General features: G+C 42.2%; 1 protein-coding gene across 1 annotated transcript in view; it reads left to right on the top strand.

Annotated features, from left to right (window-relative positions):
* Positions 1-13450, top strand: part of epor (erythropoietin receptor) — a 34986-nt gene extending 21536 nt beyond the window's left edge. The window contains exons 4-8 of the mRNA XM_067973071.1: positions 204-355; positions 650-803; positions 1079-1166; positions 6413-6500; positions 9791-13450. Coding sequence (XP_067829172.1) covers positions 204-355; positions 650-803; positions 1079-1166; positions 6413-6500; positions 9791-10561 — 1253 coding nt within the window. The 3' untranslated portion in view covers positions 10562-13450. The remainder of the gene's footprint in view (positions 1-203; positions 356-649; positions 804-1078; positions 1167-6412; positions 6501-9790) is intronic.
* Positions 13451-15888: the final 2438 nt, after the last annotated feature.

Genomic DNA, 15888 nt, shown 5'->3' with positions numbered 1-15888 from the left:
ATGTTGGCATTGGTTGAGGGAGGAATGTTGGGCAGGATATCATGAGAATTCCCTGCTCTTCTTCAAATAGTGCCATGGGATATTTAACATTCTCCTGACCCACAAGCAAGCCTCAGTGTAATGTCTCCTTCCTAATTAATTGAATCCACTGTGAACAAAATGGCAAAAAGATCTCAACTTTGACTTTTCTATTCTTCCCTCAGTTCTTTTAGATCCACCATCTAACGTGACAGTGCAACAGACTGGGAAGCCTGGCCAGCTTCACGTCAAGTGGTCGGCGCCTCAGCTTAAGTACCTGGAAAATTCTTTAATGTATGAAGTCAACTTTTCTTCAGCTGGGTCCAGTGTGCAAAAGGTAACAGAACCCATGATTCATTGCATGGAGTACCTGCCTTGCGAGTCCTAGTTGGTCTCTAACTCCAGACGTCATTGCTAGGTGTAAAGCTGAAAAGTCAGAGTTTGTTCCTGCTCCTGATCATTATCTGCTTTAAAGTGCAGGTGTGCGGACACTGGGTTGGGGAAAGGACCGGTCTATGTTGTGCTGCTATACTGATGACTAGCTGAGCCCTGTAAATTGTTACACAAGTGACTATTGTGAACTTAGCCATCATGCAACAGATATCTATATAACTTTCTACTTTCTGCTTAGGTGGAGATTATCAAAGGGAAGACAGAGTGCATCATTTTGAAGCTCAAATCTCAGACTGAGTACCATGTCAGTATTCGAGTGAAGCCTGATGGAGTCTCCATGGACGGGTACTGGACCATATGGTCCAAGCCTGTGTCTGCCACTACAGTTTCAGGTATTAGAATTATCTCTAGGTTTTCTGACCAGATATTCTTCCAGTTTGCAGACTGAGAGGCTATGGGGTGGATTTCTGACCGCAGTACAATGTTTACAATGAGGGGATTATTTTTCAGGCAAGATTTCTCTTTATATCAGTCCACATATGGGTGTTGGAAATCATATTCCCTGAGGGGTTCCTCATGGAGTTAAAGAAAAAGTTTGAATAATGCATTGTACAGAAACCTCTGCAAGAAATTCACAGAGTTCAGGCACTCATTTTCTGTTTTCCAGACCTGGATCCGCTGATTTTAAGCTTGACTCTAGTCCTCATCCTGATCATTATGTTGCTGTCTCTGAGCATCCTCAAGACCTACCACAGGTACTGTTCCTTCCAGTTGGCAGAGTTAATGTGACCTTGCCTACTGATTTGTTGTACATCAGATCTATGTGAGCTTTAGGAAAAGGTATAGGTAAGAATTCAATGCGTAGTAATAAAGGGACATGTCACCAGTGGCTCAGTTGGTAGCATTCGCGCCTCTGCGTCAGGAGGTTGTGGGTTCAAGTCCCATTCCGGGGACTCCCACACACAAAATCTAGGCTGATGCTCCAGTGTAGTACAGAGTAGGCTTCGCACTGTCAGAGGATGCTGTCTTTTGGATGAGATGTTAAACCAAGCCCCCATCTGCCCTCATAGGTGAACATAAAAGATCCAATGGCACTATTTCGAAGAAAAGCAGGGGAGTTCTTCCCGGTGTCCCGGTCAAATATTTATCCCTCAACCAACATCACTACATCAGATTATTTGCCCATTATCTCATTGCTGTTTGTGGGACTTTCCTGTGTGCAAATTCGCTGCCATGTTACATACATTGTAACAACACTTCAAAAGTACTTCATTGGCTGTAAAGCACACTGGGACATCTATCGTGTCCCTTGTCTGACCCTGAGCAACGCCTTGGGAGATCTGCTGGTATTGATTAAATAACTGGTGTTTCTTTGTCTAAAGTCAGCTGTTAATAAACCACACCTGACCCAAATCCTTGACATATATTCTCATTCTGCAGAATTATTGATCTATATATATATATCCATATTTTTTTTCCGTGTTTGTTTAAGGACACCGCAGACAACACATGTTAAAAGTTACATCAAGGTGCATCAAAACTATAGCACAGAAATAAGCCATTCGGCCCGACTGGTCTATGCTGGCGTTTATGCTCCACATGAGCCACCTCCCTCCCTGCTTCATCTCACCCTATCAGCATACCCTTCTATTCCTTTCTCCCTCATTTGTTTATCTAGCTTCCCTTTAAATGCATCTACGCTATTTGCCCCAACTACTCCCCGTGGTAGCGCGTTCTCTTGAAAAGATTCGACCTAACTCCCAAGTGGATACAGTGACACTTTATTAACTTCACACGAGGATCAAAACACGCAAGTATATAAGCAGTAGTTAACAGTACAGAACAAGAATTACATTACCCGTTCTATTCCGGGTAGAGAGTGTGTTCTAATCTCGCTTCTACTTTCTTTCTTCTCTACCCTGAGTTTGAGTAGGGGCTGGCTACTTATACACTGAATTAACCCCCAGCCCTCCTCACTGGAGCAAAATACATCCAATCAAGTATTTTCCAAAATACTCTCTTTTAATTTACCCAATGATATGGATAACACGTACTGGTCCATAAGAGACAATGCCTCAAGACCTCCCCTTATCCCGAGCACAATGTTCCTCAGTTCCTGCAGTTGATAAATCACCCAACAGGCCTTGAAGGTGCCAGGAGATGGCTAGTTTCTGTATTCCAGAATGCCTGAAGGAGTGAGGGGTACTGTTATGTTCCTCCCTTAATTTACAACAGCAAGATCTCATGACTTAGTGTCTGGAGCTGCAGTAAGTTGATTTAAAAGCAGTCTACGTCATAGTACAGTACTTTCAGCTAAAGCTTTGACTAATTAACTCTTTCAAGCCTGGTTCCCCTAAATACCTTAACCTATATTTCCTTACAGTTCCACATTCTTACCACTCTCTGGGTAAAGAAGTTTCTCCTGAATTCCCTATTGGATTTAATAGCGACTATTTTATATTTATGACCTCTAGTTTTGGACTCCCCCACAAGTGGAAACATTTTCTCTCCATCTACCCTATCAAACCCTACCATTATCTTAAAGACCTCTATCAGGTCACCCCTCAGCCTTCTCTTTTCTCGAGAAAAAAGCCCCAGCCTGTTCAGCCTTTCCTGATAAGGATATCCTCTCAGTTCTGGTATCATCCTTTTTTGTACCCTCTCCAATGTCTCTATATCCCTTTTTATAATATGAAGGCCAGAACTGTGCACAGTACTCCAAGTGTGGTCTAACCAAGGTTCTATACAAGTTTAACATAACTTCTTTGCTTTTCAGTTCTATCCCTCTAGAAATGAACCCTAGTGCTTGATTTGCCTTTTTTATGGCCTTATTAACCTGCGTCACTACTTTTGGTGATTTGTGTATCTGTACCCTGAGATCCCTTTGCTCCTCTATCCCACTTAGACTCTGATTATCCAAGCAGTATGTGGCCTCCTTATTCTTCCTACCAAAATGAACCACCTCACACTTATTGAAATTCATTTGCCAATTACACACCCATTCTGCAAGTTTATTGATGTCCTCTTGCATTTTGACGCTTTCTTCCTTTGTATTAACTACACCCCCCCAATTTAGTGAAGTCCACAAATTTTGAAATTGTACTTCTGATTCCCGAATCCAAATCGTTAATGTAAATTGTGAACAACTGTGGTCCCAGCACCGATCCCTGTGGAACACCACTTCCCACCTTTTGCCAGTCTGAGTAGCTACCCTTAGCCCCTACTCTCTGTTTTCTGTTTCATAGCCAACTTGCTATCCATTCTTCTACCCATCCCCTGACTCCACATGCTCTGACCTTAGCCATGAGTCTACAATGTGATACTTTATTGAAAGCCTTTTGAAAATCCAAGTACATTACTTCTACTGCATTAATCTTGTCCACTCTTTCTGTAACTTCTTCAAAGAATTCAATAAGGTTGGCCAAGCATGACTTTCCCTTCTGAAATCCATGCTGACTATTCTTTATTATATTTTTCATTCTCTAGATGCCTTCCTATTACATCTTTGAGTAAAGATTCCATTATCTTTCCTATCACCGATGTTAAACTAACTGGTCGCTGGACTTGTCCCATCTCCCTTTTAAATATAGGAATAACATTAGCTGTCCGCCAGTCCTCTGGCACTATTCCCCTTTCTAGTGAATTTTTATATATATGTGATAGTGCCTCTACTATCTTCTCCCTAATTTATTTTAATATTCGCGGATGCAATCCATCTGGACCAGGGGTCTTATCCTCCCGAAGTTTGATTAGTTTATCAATTATCATTCCCCTTTCTATCTTAAATGTTTTAATATCTTTTTCGATCTCCTCTTCTAATGTCTTGCTCATCATGTTAGTCTCCCTGGTAAATATGGAGGCAAAGTAACTATTCAATATTTCTGCCATTTCGCTGACGTTACCTGTGAGCTTTTCGTGTGCATCCCTTACTGGGCCTATTCTGATTTTTCTTTTATTATTTATGTGTCTGTAGAATACTTTACTATTTCTTTTTATTTTCCTTGATAATTTAATCTCATAGTTCCTCTTTGCTTTCCTAGTTGTTTTTTGACTTCTTTCCTAAATTCAACAGGTAACACCTTACAATAGGGACTGGGTGATGCATTGGTTCAAACACTGGCCTTTTATCTCTGACACCTGGATTTAAATCCAGCCCAGCATGATGAGACAGAAGTCCTCGCTGTCTGTTGGCTGTAAGGGTCTTTTACGAATTGAGTTTGCATAGTCTCAATCGAGTTCCTAGTGACCATGGTCCCATAGCACAAAACCATTTCTCCCTAAATTGTTCCAATTATAGTATCAGCTTGGCTTAGTTGGTAGCACTCTCGCCTCTAAGTCATTTCAATAAACTGAGACCCGACTGTTCTGGTGGGTATTAAAGATCATATGGACCTATTTGAAGAAATGCAAGGAATTCTGGTGGCCTAGCTAACATTCTTCTCTCAACTAACACCACCAAAAGATGATTGACTGGCCAGTCATCTCATTTGCTGTTTGTGGGATCTAGCTGTATGCAAAAATGGCTACCGCATTTTCCTACACTTCATTGAATGTGAAGCACGTGGGACACCCCAAGGATGTGATCAGGTGCTATGTCTTATAAATTGATCATTTCATTCAGAGAAGCCGCAGGGTGATTGCTGCCAAAAATTTCACACAGCTGGAGTAGGGCGCACTCTATTGGGGTTGTTTCGGAGACATTTTCTTGGGAATGGAAGGAGTCTCAATCTACCTCTACCCATTCTATACCTGACCTTGCAGTGCTTGATGCTGACACTGTTTGCCTGAAATAGAAAGTGACGTAAAAGATCCCATGTCGCTATTTCGAAGAAGATCAGGGGAGTTTTCCCTGGTGTCTTGGCCATTAAGTATCCCTCAACCAACATCACTAAAACAGATTATCTGGCCATTATTTCATTGCTGTTTGTGGGACCTTGCTGTGCACAAATTGACTGCCGCGTTTCCTACATTACTATAGTGACTACTTTTGAAAAATGTTTCATCAGCTGTAAAGCGCTTTGACATGTCCTGAGGTTGTGAAAGACGCTATATAAATGCAAGTTCTTTCTTTATTAATAATAATAATTAAGGCCACTCATTTGCATTTTTCATGCAAAAATGACAGAATCGTGAAATTCAATGCGCAAAACAGTGGCTAAAAATCCCAGACATAACTATTCCCCAGTGATAACAATCCCCACCTTGAGGGACACAGAAAGTCACACATTTTTTTTTTAAATGGTTACCGGTACCTTATAGTAAATATCTATATTTGGGGTTGGTGTTGCTTTAACTTTTCCCATCTAGAATAGCCAAGAACGGCAGTCAATTTCCATGAAATACAAATTCCTGGTGTTTTGGGAAAGGGATTTTTAATGTGAATTCAATGGAATAGAATGAAATCAACTGAAGTTTAATTGCAGTTTTGAAAATTGTTCTTTTTTTATTTTTAAAAGCAGAATTAAGTGTTAATGAGGAAGGAAGATAGGAGCAGGTAGCAGAGAGCTGGTGCTGTATCCTTTCATTTCCAGGACCTGGGTTCAAATGCAGTGCAGACCAATGAGATGAAAGTTCTCCTCTGTTTGCGAGCATTGAGGGTCCAATATGAAATGACTGTAGAACCATTTTCTGAACCCAATTCCTGGTGGTCATGTGGCCAAAGCACAGAACTGCCCACAATTTAGTACAGATTGGCAGTCTCGTGTTGAGAGGCCGCAAGGATGCCTGACATGGGGAAATGGGACATGTCGCACCTGGTGCAGTAGTGGGTGCTCTCCAAGTAGGAGTCAAGGGCTCATTGTGGGTTTGGGGGTGGGGGGGGGGGGAGTGGAAGAGCATCTGACTGAACCTTACCTGATCTTCAAGTGTTTGATCTAAAAAATTTGGAAAGTGTTCCATTGCAAGCATTAACATACTATATCTGATGAACACAAAGAATCCTTTGACGAATAATAACACATTTATGTCAATTCAACACTAACTGGTTCTTTTTCATTTCCAGAACCATAAAGGAGAAAATTTGGCCCCTGGTACCCTCCCCTGAGAATATGTTTGATGGACTTTTCACCGTGTACAGGGGAAATTTCCAGGTAAAATCTGGCTTTACGGCACATTATAGTCTCTAGATTCTTACTGTCTTTATGTTCAAATCTTTGAAAGTTTTCAAAGACTTCAAAATAAAACCCTCTCTTCTCTCGCAAAGACTCGTGTTGGAATGAGGTTCCAACAGCCATCCTAAAAGTCCAGAGGTAAATTCTCCGGCTCTGAGCAATAGATTAGAAAGGTCCTGGGTTCCATCTTGGTGAGTGCTGAGCTCGCCCACCTCAGCAGCAGTTGTGGGGGGGGGGGTTCTACGATTGGCCTCGATGCCCTTACCTTAAAGATTAAGGAAAGGTGCAAAAAACTGGCTAAGATTCCTGCTGTTGATCGCCATACAGCGAAAGTGCACACATGAAAAATGGGTGAGGTCAGGATTGGGCTTGGCCTATGGCCATTCACTGTCAATACTCATACATAAATAATGGCCAGTTAAGTGAGGCACCAGAGGGCAACCATTGCCCATGGAACCAGGCTGCCAATGAAGGAGCCTTCAAGAGAGAAGAAGAAGGAGGAGAAAAAATGGAGAGGAAAAAGATACCTTTCATGAGCTCAGGACTTGGAGCATGATCTCATTCCTTCTGACCCTCTTCCAAGTTTCCCTTTCTTTGGATTTGGACTTGGACTTGGCAAAGAGTGGGGATCCTAGTTAGGCAAAGGAGCCAAGTTCAGAGGGAGCAGGGATAAAACAATCTTCCAAGTGACCAGATTCTGAGCAGCACATGCAAAGACCTAACCGTAGGTTATTTATCGACTCTCATGGAGGAGAGGGTTAAAGGAGGAGAAAAGAATCATTAATAGCTAAAAATTTCAACTGTCAAAACTGTGGTTGAAAGAAAGATAGATGCAGCAGCTCGCTCAAAGATATCCACTAAGAAGTATTTGGGCAGCAAGGCTGTACCACAGAGTGATAAGATAATGGTTCCCATTCATGGTTCTTCCCACAACTGTGTTTCCCAGTATTAGTCATATAATTAGAAGGAGTTTTGCTTTCCATTCAGTTTTGGACCATTTGTTTTATGGGCACTAGAACATAAGAGCATAGAAGTATGGAGCATAAATGACCAGTTGGGCCGAATGGCCTGTTTCTGTGCTGTAAATTCAATGTAATTCTAATTCTGTGAAAGTACTGGAGAATTTTCTGTGATGTTGTCCTTTACATTTAGGGACTGCTGTTGCCATGTAGCACCTGTGAGGTGCACTGGGCTGGAGTTACATTTGTGCAATTGTTTAAATTAGCCTGTGGTCAGACATCCGTTGATAGGATTAAAATAGAACAAGTTATCCCAACACTTCAAGGCCCTTATTCATGGTATAAATTAAACGTACAGTCCGAAAGTTTTAAATACAATGACGCGAAAAAAAAATGTTGCACTGTGGAGGGCTACAGACTGTTGGCTGAACCCTAGTTCCTTTCTGTTTGTAAAACTGCTAATCCTAAACAAGAACCTGGTCCTGGTTTTAAAACATTCTTGTGCTTGCTTTGTGCAGGCTGGGACTTTAGGTGTGTAATCTGGGACTAATACCAATAATGTGCCAGGGCGGAGATAAGACCAGCTTCTCACCGAGATAATGAGTTTCTCTGGAACAATGATGAAACTCAGTTGAGCCACCCCCTTTACTGATCATCCTTGGCTCTTCCTTTTGCCCCATGGAAGGAGAAAAACGAAAACCTTCAGCTGTTTGCCGCAAACAGGCAAGGCAAAAAAAAAAATAATGATTGCACTCCTGGAGTTAACACACTGCCATCAGCCACTGCCACTGTTTTCTTTTGCAAGCACTGGACCTTGGAATGTCTGAGGCAGGTGTGAGCAGAAAATGTATGATTATACTCCTAACCAGCCATCACCTCCGCAGCAACGTTATGTGATTTCTTGGCAATTGCCTAAATTGTCATTTAGTTATTGCCTTTTGAAAATTTATTAAATCTTCAATGAAAAATGGAAATGTCTTGAGTGAAACGTAGAGTTTGCCAAATTCAGTCATCAAGGAAAGCTCCTTAGCTTTTGATCATTCTATAGCATTACCAGTAATGACTTGAACTAAGAGTCTCAGCACAGTGCCAAGTCTTTGACAAGAGAGCATCTGTCTCTTCAGTTTAACATAAATTTTACAGTCTTTACTGAGCAATTCTGAGCCAGAATTTCAAATCGTTCTCCTAAGGGGTCATTGCTAAAGTTCTAACTCCTACTCCAAACGTTTAGGTTCTTCCTGCTCCCTATTTAAAGAGTTTAATGACACGTTAACATCAAGATCACATTCGTATTTCTTCTGCATTAGTGTAAGATAGGTTATGTTATTTTGTATCAGCTTGGCTCATTTGGCAGCACTTTGGGTCAGTAGGTTTGGGATTCAAGCCAGGACTTGAGCGCAGAACTGAGGGAGAACTACATCATCAGAGGTGCCATCCATCGGATGAGAAGGACATCTGGATGAAGTGATCTGCCTGGGAATATCTGTCTGTTCCAGTGGTTCAGGTGGATGTTAAAGATCCCATGGCACTATTCAAAGACATGTTGGGAATTCTCCCAGCGTCCTGGCTACTATTTCTCCCTCAGCCAACACCACCAAAAACAGATGAACTTATCCTTCATCTCATTCTCTGTCGAGATTTGCAGTACTGAGGGAGTGCTGCACTGTTGGAGGTGCTGTCTTTTGGATGAGACGTTAAACCAAAGCCCTGTCTGCCCTCTCAGGTACATGTAAAAAATTCCATGGCACGAATTCGAAGAAGAGCAGGGGAGTTCTCCCCAGTGTCCTGGCCAATATTTATCCCTCAACCAACAGATTATCTGGTCATTATCACATTGCTGTTTGTGGGAGCTTGCTGTGCGCAAATTGCCTGCCGCGTTTCCTACATTACAACAGTGACTAAACTTTAAAAAAAGTACTTAATGGGCTGTAAAGCACTTTGGGACGTCCTGAGGTCATGAAGGGCAAAAGTAAATACAAGTTCTTACTTTCTTTTATATATAAAATAGTCATCAGTAGAGAAAAGGTGAATTTGGAACACTGCTTGGAACTAAATAGTGACAGCTGGACAAAGGAGATAAAATTTCAAACCAGGCAAATTTCGGACTGATGTCAGGAAGTTCCTCTTCATACAAGGAGTGGTCAGCATGTGGCATGGACTTCTGATTAAGAAGTACAGGCAGAAATCTTGGAGTAATTTAGGAAACTGTTGGATGCTTTTATGGGTGGGAATCAAGTGACCTTCCGCATCTGTGTCTCTCTGGTGGTCTCTGGTATTCTCATGGTTAACAATGTTGTTTTCAATTCGCAGGAATGGCTTGGGCGTAGCAGTGGGCAAATTTGGTGGAACCTGCAATTCTTCAGCACCGACGAGCCGCCCACTGTCCTGGAGGTTCTGTCAGAGATAAAGACATTTCCACCAGGCTTAGCTAAAATCAGACATCAGGATGTCTTCCTGGACGAGCAAAGCTTTCTGGTCGCTGGATCTGATGCGCTTAAGCTGCAGCAACAGACCCTGATGGATGAAGGCAAGTTGCCAGTCAGAGTGCAGATAGCACCCGATGCCAAAGATGCCTATATTGTTTTGAATCAAAATTTTTTACCCAATAATACTTTCCTGTCCGATGCATGTGGTTTCACTCATAGTAGCAATGATGTTTCGGAAGAAGCGCTGCCTTTGCAGTTGTTGTTTGAGAACCCTGGCGTGAGTCTTTACGAGGACAAGGATTCCACTGAAGAAGAGGAGGAAGATTCTTCGCTACATGCCTCAATCTCGTGTCAGTTTTCAGAATCTAGTGGGATTGAGCAAGGAAGTCCAGTGTCATTCATTGGTTTTGACTATGCAAAGTATGACCCCAGTGGACAGTTACTTTACCTAAGTCCATTAAAGTTCAAGTTGGAGAGTGACGCATATTACCCTTACCTTCTGATGTCAGACTCTGGGGTTTCTGCTGATTACAGCATGACAGACTTTCAGTCACTCAAAGACAAAGCAGACACAGAAATTTACACTAATCTTTGCAGAAGGGATGATCATCTAGAGAGCGTACCTGCTTCAATTGCTCTCCATTCGGAATCTTGAGAGCTACACGGCTATGCAGCGAGAAAGCTTCACTGATCCTTTGCTTTCAAGGCTTTCTTGAGTAAGAGAAAGGTGACCTGCAGTTAAAATCACATTCGTAGGGACCGAAGGCAGTTTCAAGTGCATTGCATCGCATGCTTCATTTGGGCCGAAACAGTGAAGCAACCAAATCCATTGAGGTGCAGGGTCAATAATTAACATGCCACACAAAGAAACAGATTTGAAGGTGAACTAACAGAAGGATCTGGGTCAGAACTAACATCTGCCCCAAACAATGCCAAACAAACAGGTTACTCAGCTCAAAAATGTTTGATGTCAATGGACCAATTTGGAGATGATGGAAAGACAAATTATCTGCAAGGGTATTTATTGTGAAGAATTAGTTCTTTACGAGATCATGAGCCCGATTCTGTTGGGGAATTTCAAGATGCTAGGAAATTTGATGTTCGAGCTTGTGCGCACACACAGTGGGCAGATGTGGGACACTGGCATATATTGGTTACGTACAGAAAGGAGAGACGATGAGGACAACAGATTGGCAAAGTCCAATTCAAGGAAGATACTACAGAACATCAAGCCAGACACTAGTCACTCATCTCTAGTATATAGATTGTTCTTTCAGAAGTACAGTGGATGAGTTTGCAAGTACAGTGTCATTAAGATGATTTTTGAGGTGTGTGATGGCTGAGACCAGATGATTAAGACTGACTGAGACTAAGACTATAATTAAGATTAAGACAAGGAGGCTGAAGTTCACCTTAATGAACAACAAAAAGTTTGGACGTTTACCATAGAGATATGTAAAGGGTTCAACCTATTGTGCCACAGCGAGGTGAACTTAAATAAGAGAGTCATGATCACATATAAACAGAATGAGCAGTTATGACAAAAACCGTAATTAGTAATCATGCGACAGACAGTAACCCTCATGGTTTCGTAGGAATCCCACTGTGCCCTAGCCATACTGATCTCAAAGGTCCCCAAGTTTCAATCCCAGATTGGGGTGATGGCAGGGACTCTAGAATTGGCCTCAGAATGCTTCATGATGCCAGCCATGGCTCCGGGGCAGCGCAGTGTCAAAACGTCGTAGGTTCAAGTCCCACTCCAGAGACTGGAGCACAAAATCTAGGCTGACACTCCAGTGCAGTACTGAGGGAGTGCTGCACTGTCAGAGGTGCCGTCTTTTGGATGAGATGTTAAATTGAGGCCCGGTCTGCCCTCTCAGATAGATGTAAAAGATCCCATGGCACTATTTCGAAGACGACCAGGGGTATTATCCCCAGTGTCCTGGTGGATATTTATCAGTCAATTAACAGCACTTAAACAGATGATCTGGTCATTATCACGTTGCTGTTTGTGGGATCTTGCTGTGTGCAAATTAGCTGCTGCGTTACCTACATTACAACAGTGACTGCACTTCAAAAAAGTATTTAATTAGCTGTAAAGCGTTTTGGGATGTCCTGAGGATGTGAAAGGTGCTATATAAATGCAAGTCTTTCTTTTAGTGACCCTGGACTAGGGAGGGTGAAATTGATTTTGCTATCCAGAGTTGAGTGGGTGTGCATGGATGTCAGGTGGAGACTGGATCAGGCTCAACTCTGATGATCCCTAGATTCAAACAGACTGTTGAGACTCAAAACATGAATAAGGACCAATTGGATACGGCACTGGTGGATCCCAGCAAAGAGTCATTGCCTTCAGGAGAGGAAGGGAGGGCTAACAACTGGCAAGAAAAAAAAATCCCTTGAATGGCATTAAAACAATCGAATTTTTGCATAAACTGTTCATCTACCACAGAGCTTATCAGTTGCGAAGGAGCTGTCACATCGATGACTAAACAGTATCAGTACTGGAGTCTGCGTAGGTGGATACAGAATAGAAAATGAACAGTACATTCTTCAAAACTCAACACACCCACACTAGTTACACATAATTTTGAGGGGCCTATTTAAGGTTGACAGTGCCTTCACCCAATGTATTATTTTTTGTTAGGTGCTCACTATACTTGGGCGTTATATGTTAATATAAAGAAGATAGTGCCATCTGCTCATGACTTTCCATTGTTAATACTGAAGCAATTTAAACATCACCTTTAATATTGCTCCAGCAACAAAATGCAACTGGAACGTGCACCCCTCTCACTACGGAAGTGCCTGGAGTCTTATCACCAACGTGGCAGGACTCCAACCTCGCGAAGCCCCAACATTCAAAATGACATTTTTTGAAAGCCTGCTCCATCCTAAGAATAAATAATTTAAGCAACCTTACTTTAAATATTTTTCATATTCCATGGGGTTTCTGTGTAAAAAAAAAAAAATTCTCCTGCGCTCTGTCCTAAATCTCTTACCTGTAGATTGTAGGAAGAAGGGAAGAATGAGTTAGGTAAAAGCACAATATTGAGATCCTGGAAAGAAGTATAGAGGATGCGACGAGTTTCGTACTGTTACATTACGCCTGCAATATCTTTCACAAGTTTCAATCTACAAATAAGATGTTTCTAAACCTGTTTGCCCTTCTTGCAGAAGATGTTATGCAGAGGGGAAAAAAAACCATCAGTGACAAAATTAACAAACTAAATCATATCATGTCTTTCTAAGTGTGTATGTGACACAATGTAAAGTACCTAACCATGTATTGTAGCACTGCCATGATTCCTACACGATCGAGTGACCCTACATTTTCCATTTGAAACAGTCACCTGGTTCAGAGCACACATATACTGTAAAATATAAAAACTGATGTACATAAACTTTTTATTCTTACAGAATGTATTTTTTATAATGTAAAAAGTTATATATATTTTGTAATTTTTTCAATAACTGTCTCATGGGCCTTATTTTGGGCCGATATTTTTCTATAAATAAACTTGATTGATTTATTTTCCATGTATATATTTTTTTGTGCTTTCCTTTTTTAAAAAAATGCATAAATATTTTTTGCTTTTTAAATCTCGAACAACAATTTACTACATGTAGGAATGCGACTCGATTGTTTAAATTGTTCCCTTCCTGGGCCGGCGCGATTGATTGGCATTGCATTATCAATTATCACGTCATTAAAAGGGTACTTACGCTGTTAATTATGAGCCCCAACTTTCTGCGGCGAGTTTAATGGGCAATTAATGTGCAAATCCAGCAAGTTCTTAGAAGTAACGGGGAGTCTAAGGGTTAGATGCTGTTTGTGCGAAGCAAATGGCGGAGTGGCGTAAATCGACCAGCAAATTCTGGAGATTCGCAACTCACGGCTTATCTCTTAATCCCCTGAACTCGCTGGCCGATTTGCGCATTAATAATGGAATGCATCGTTCACACGCTGTTATTTTTCCAAGAAGATTTGGCCCTTAATCTTTTCCTACCTTTCTCTTCTTACTTGCCCTTATCCTTTCTGAATGACTTGATTACTCTATTCATTGTTATACTAATTTAGGGAAATGTACCTCCTCAACCCAGCTAAATTCTGTTGCCCCGATGGCTTAATTGGTAAATGCACCACCTGGTGTGGTGCTGAGCCCAACGACCGATGGTTCCACATTCAATCCTTGGCCTGTGCTCATATGGCTTGTTGCAACTGGGACAGATGTTGGGGTTGCTGCAGTTAGCTGTCCGGCCCCTGGATTAGGGAAGAGGAAAACTGGCCAAGTTTGCTGTTCCCAACACTATCCACCATCTCCTGTTGGATCATGTGCTTGTCAGGAAATCGGACGAGGATGGGATTGGACTCGGCTGTGATCCACAGTCAAATGGACCACTAACACTCACTGCCTTGGCTCACACACGAGGAACAGATACTATGGTGAGGCACTGGGGAGCAACGGGTTCCTGTGGAGCACTATCCTGGCAGGAGTACCTCTTTAAGAGAGGAGGAGGGGGAAAAGCAGGAGGCTGTGATGGATACTCCATTGTCTCGGAGTCACATACCATGACTGATGTAACAGTGAACTCGGTTGCTGTAAACAGAGACTGGTTGGCTTCTTCCTCACCCACATAAAGTGTCACTGAAAAATCAGAGGACGAGTCGACCTGGGATGTTTATCATGCATTTCCTAGTGGCTGGCATAGAGTGTCACCAGCAACAGTCCTCTAGCTGGAAAATGTATGTGGACCTAAGGTGAGACCAAAAGATAGCAAAAGAACCAGATGCGACATGAGAAAAAAAACATTTACGCAGCGAGTTGTTATGATCTGGAAAGCATTGCCTGAAAGAGTGGTGGGAGTAGATTCAATAGCAGCTTTCAAAAGGGAACTGGATAAATACTTGAAGGGGATAAAGTTGCAGGGCCCTGGGGAAAGAGCAGGGGTGTGGGTCTAATTGGATAACTCTTTCAACGAGCTGGCACAGGCACAATGGGCCGAATGGCCTCCTGTGCAGTATCGTTCTCTGATTCTATGATTCTACATGAGTATTCCAAAAGAAGACTGATCCGTCCTGTCAAGTACATACGGCGTGTTTGGTCCAAGGGCTTGGTATACTGGAGAACTCTCATCTATTGTGCTCAGGCTGAACTTGGGTGAGCGCCAAGTTGCAACTGTGTTCATTCGCGCGATACGTTTATCTCTTCCTAGTCAGCTATGCGAGGGCTGAGGATGCTTATCTCCCGGTGAAATTTTGACTTATTTTCCCAAATATTTGACGCATGCAGACAAATATGTCACGACGATAAGATTAGAGGCTGGTTTTTGTACTTTTGATGCATCGCTGGCATTGCTAGTGGTGGAAAAGAAGCCCGCTTTCATAGAAATTCATGCCCATTCGTATTTCTGGGTAGTCACAAAGAAGAAATACGTACAAATCTCGTCTGTGAGTTCTCGCCCAGTGGAAAGGTAAAGTTACTAATAGTACCAGATAACCTCCCATGGCGTTAGATTTAGGGCGTCAACACCACATGTGAAGTGGGAATAATTGGACCATGGTACACAGACATAACTCAGTCCCCATTTTAAAGCCATACATTCTGTGCTTATTTTTATATTTCCATTATGAATTCCTATGTCCAAATTTATAATGGAAACTGCTCATGTAAACTTGTCAAACATTCTCCCAGTGGTGGCACTGCAGTGCCTCCACTGGCGGGAAGGTGAAATTACAGCACTGCAAGCTTGACGGACCCACTGCATCCCCTTTATCTGGATACTCTGTGATTTCTTTGAAAAATTAGTTCAGCGCAATCTGCCCTTTACAAATTCGCGCTGACTGTCCCCGCTTAGCCCGTGTCTTTCAAAATAATTTACCCTGTCTGTAGAGTTCAGCTCTTCCGGCTGCCAGTGGGAAGATCTTCCCACTTTTAACCTCGCTCTCCGATTATAATATCCAGCTGCAGTTTCAAACGC

This window comes from Heptranchias perlo, chromosome 37 (assembly GCF_035084215.1).
Source record: "Heptranchias perlo isolate sHepPer1 chromosome 37, sHepPer1.hap1, whole genome shotgun sequence".
Classification (NCBI taxonomy): Eukaryota; Metazoa; Chordata; class Chondrichthyes; order Hexanchiformes; family Hexanchidae; genus Heptranchias; species Heptranchias perlo.
This window is presented reverse-complemented; position numbering and strand designations above follow the sequence as displayed.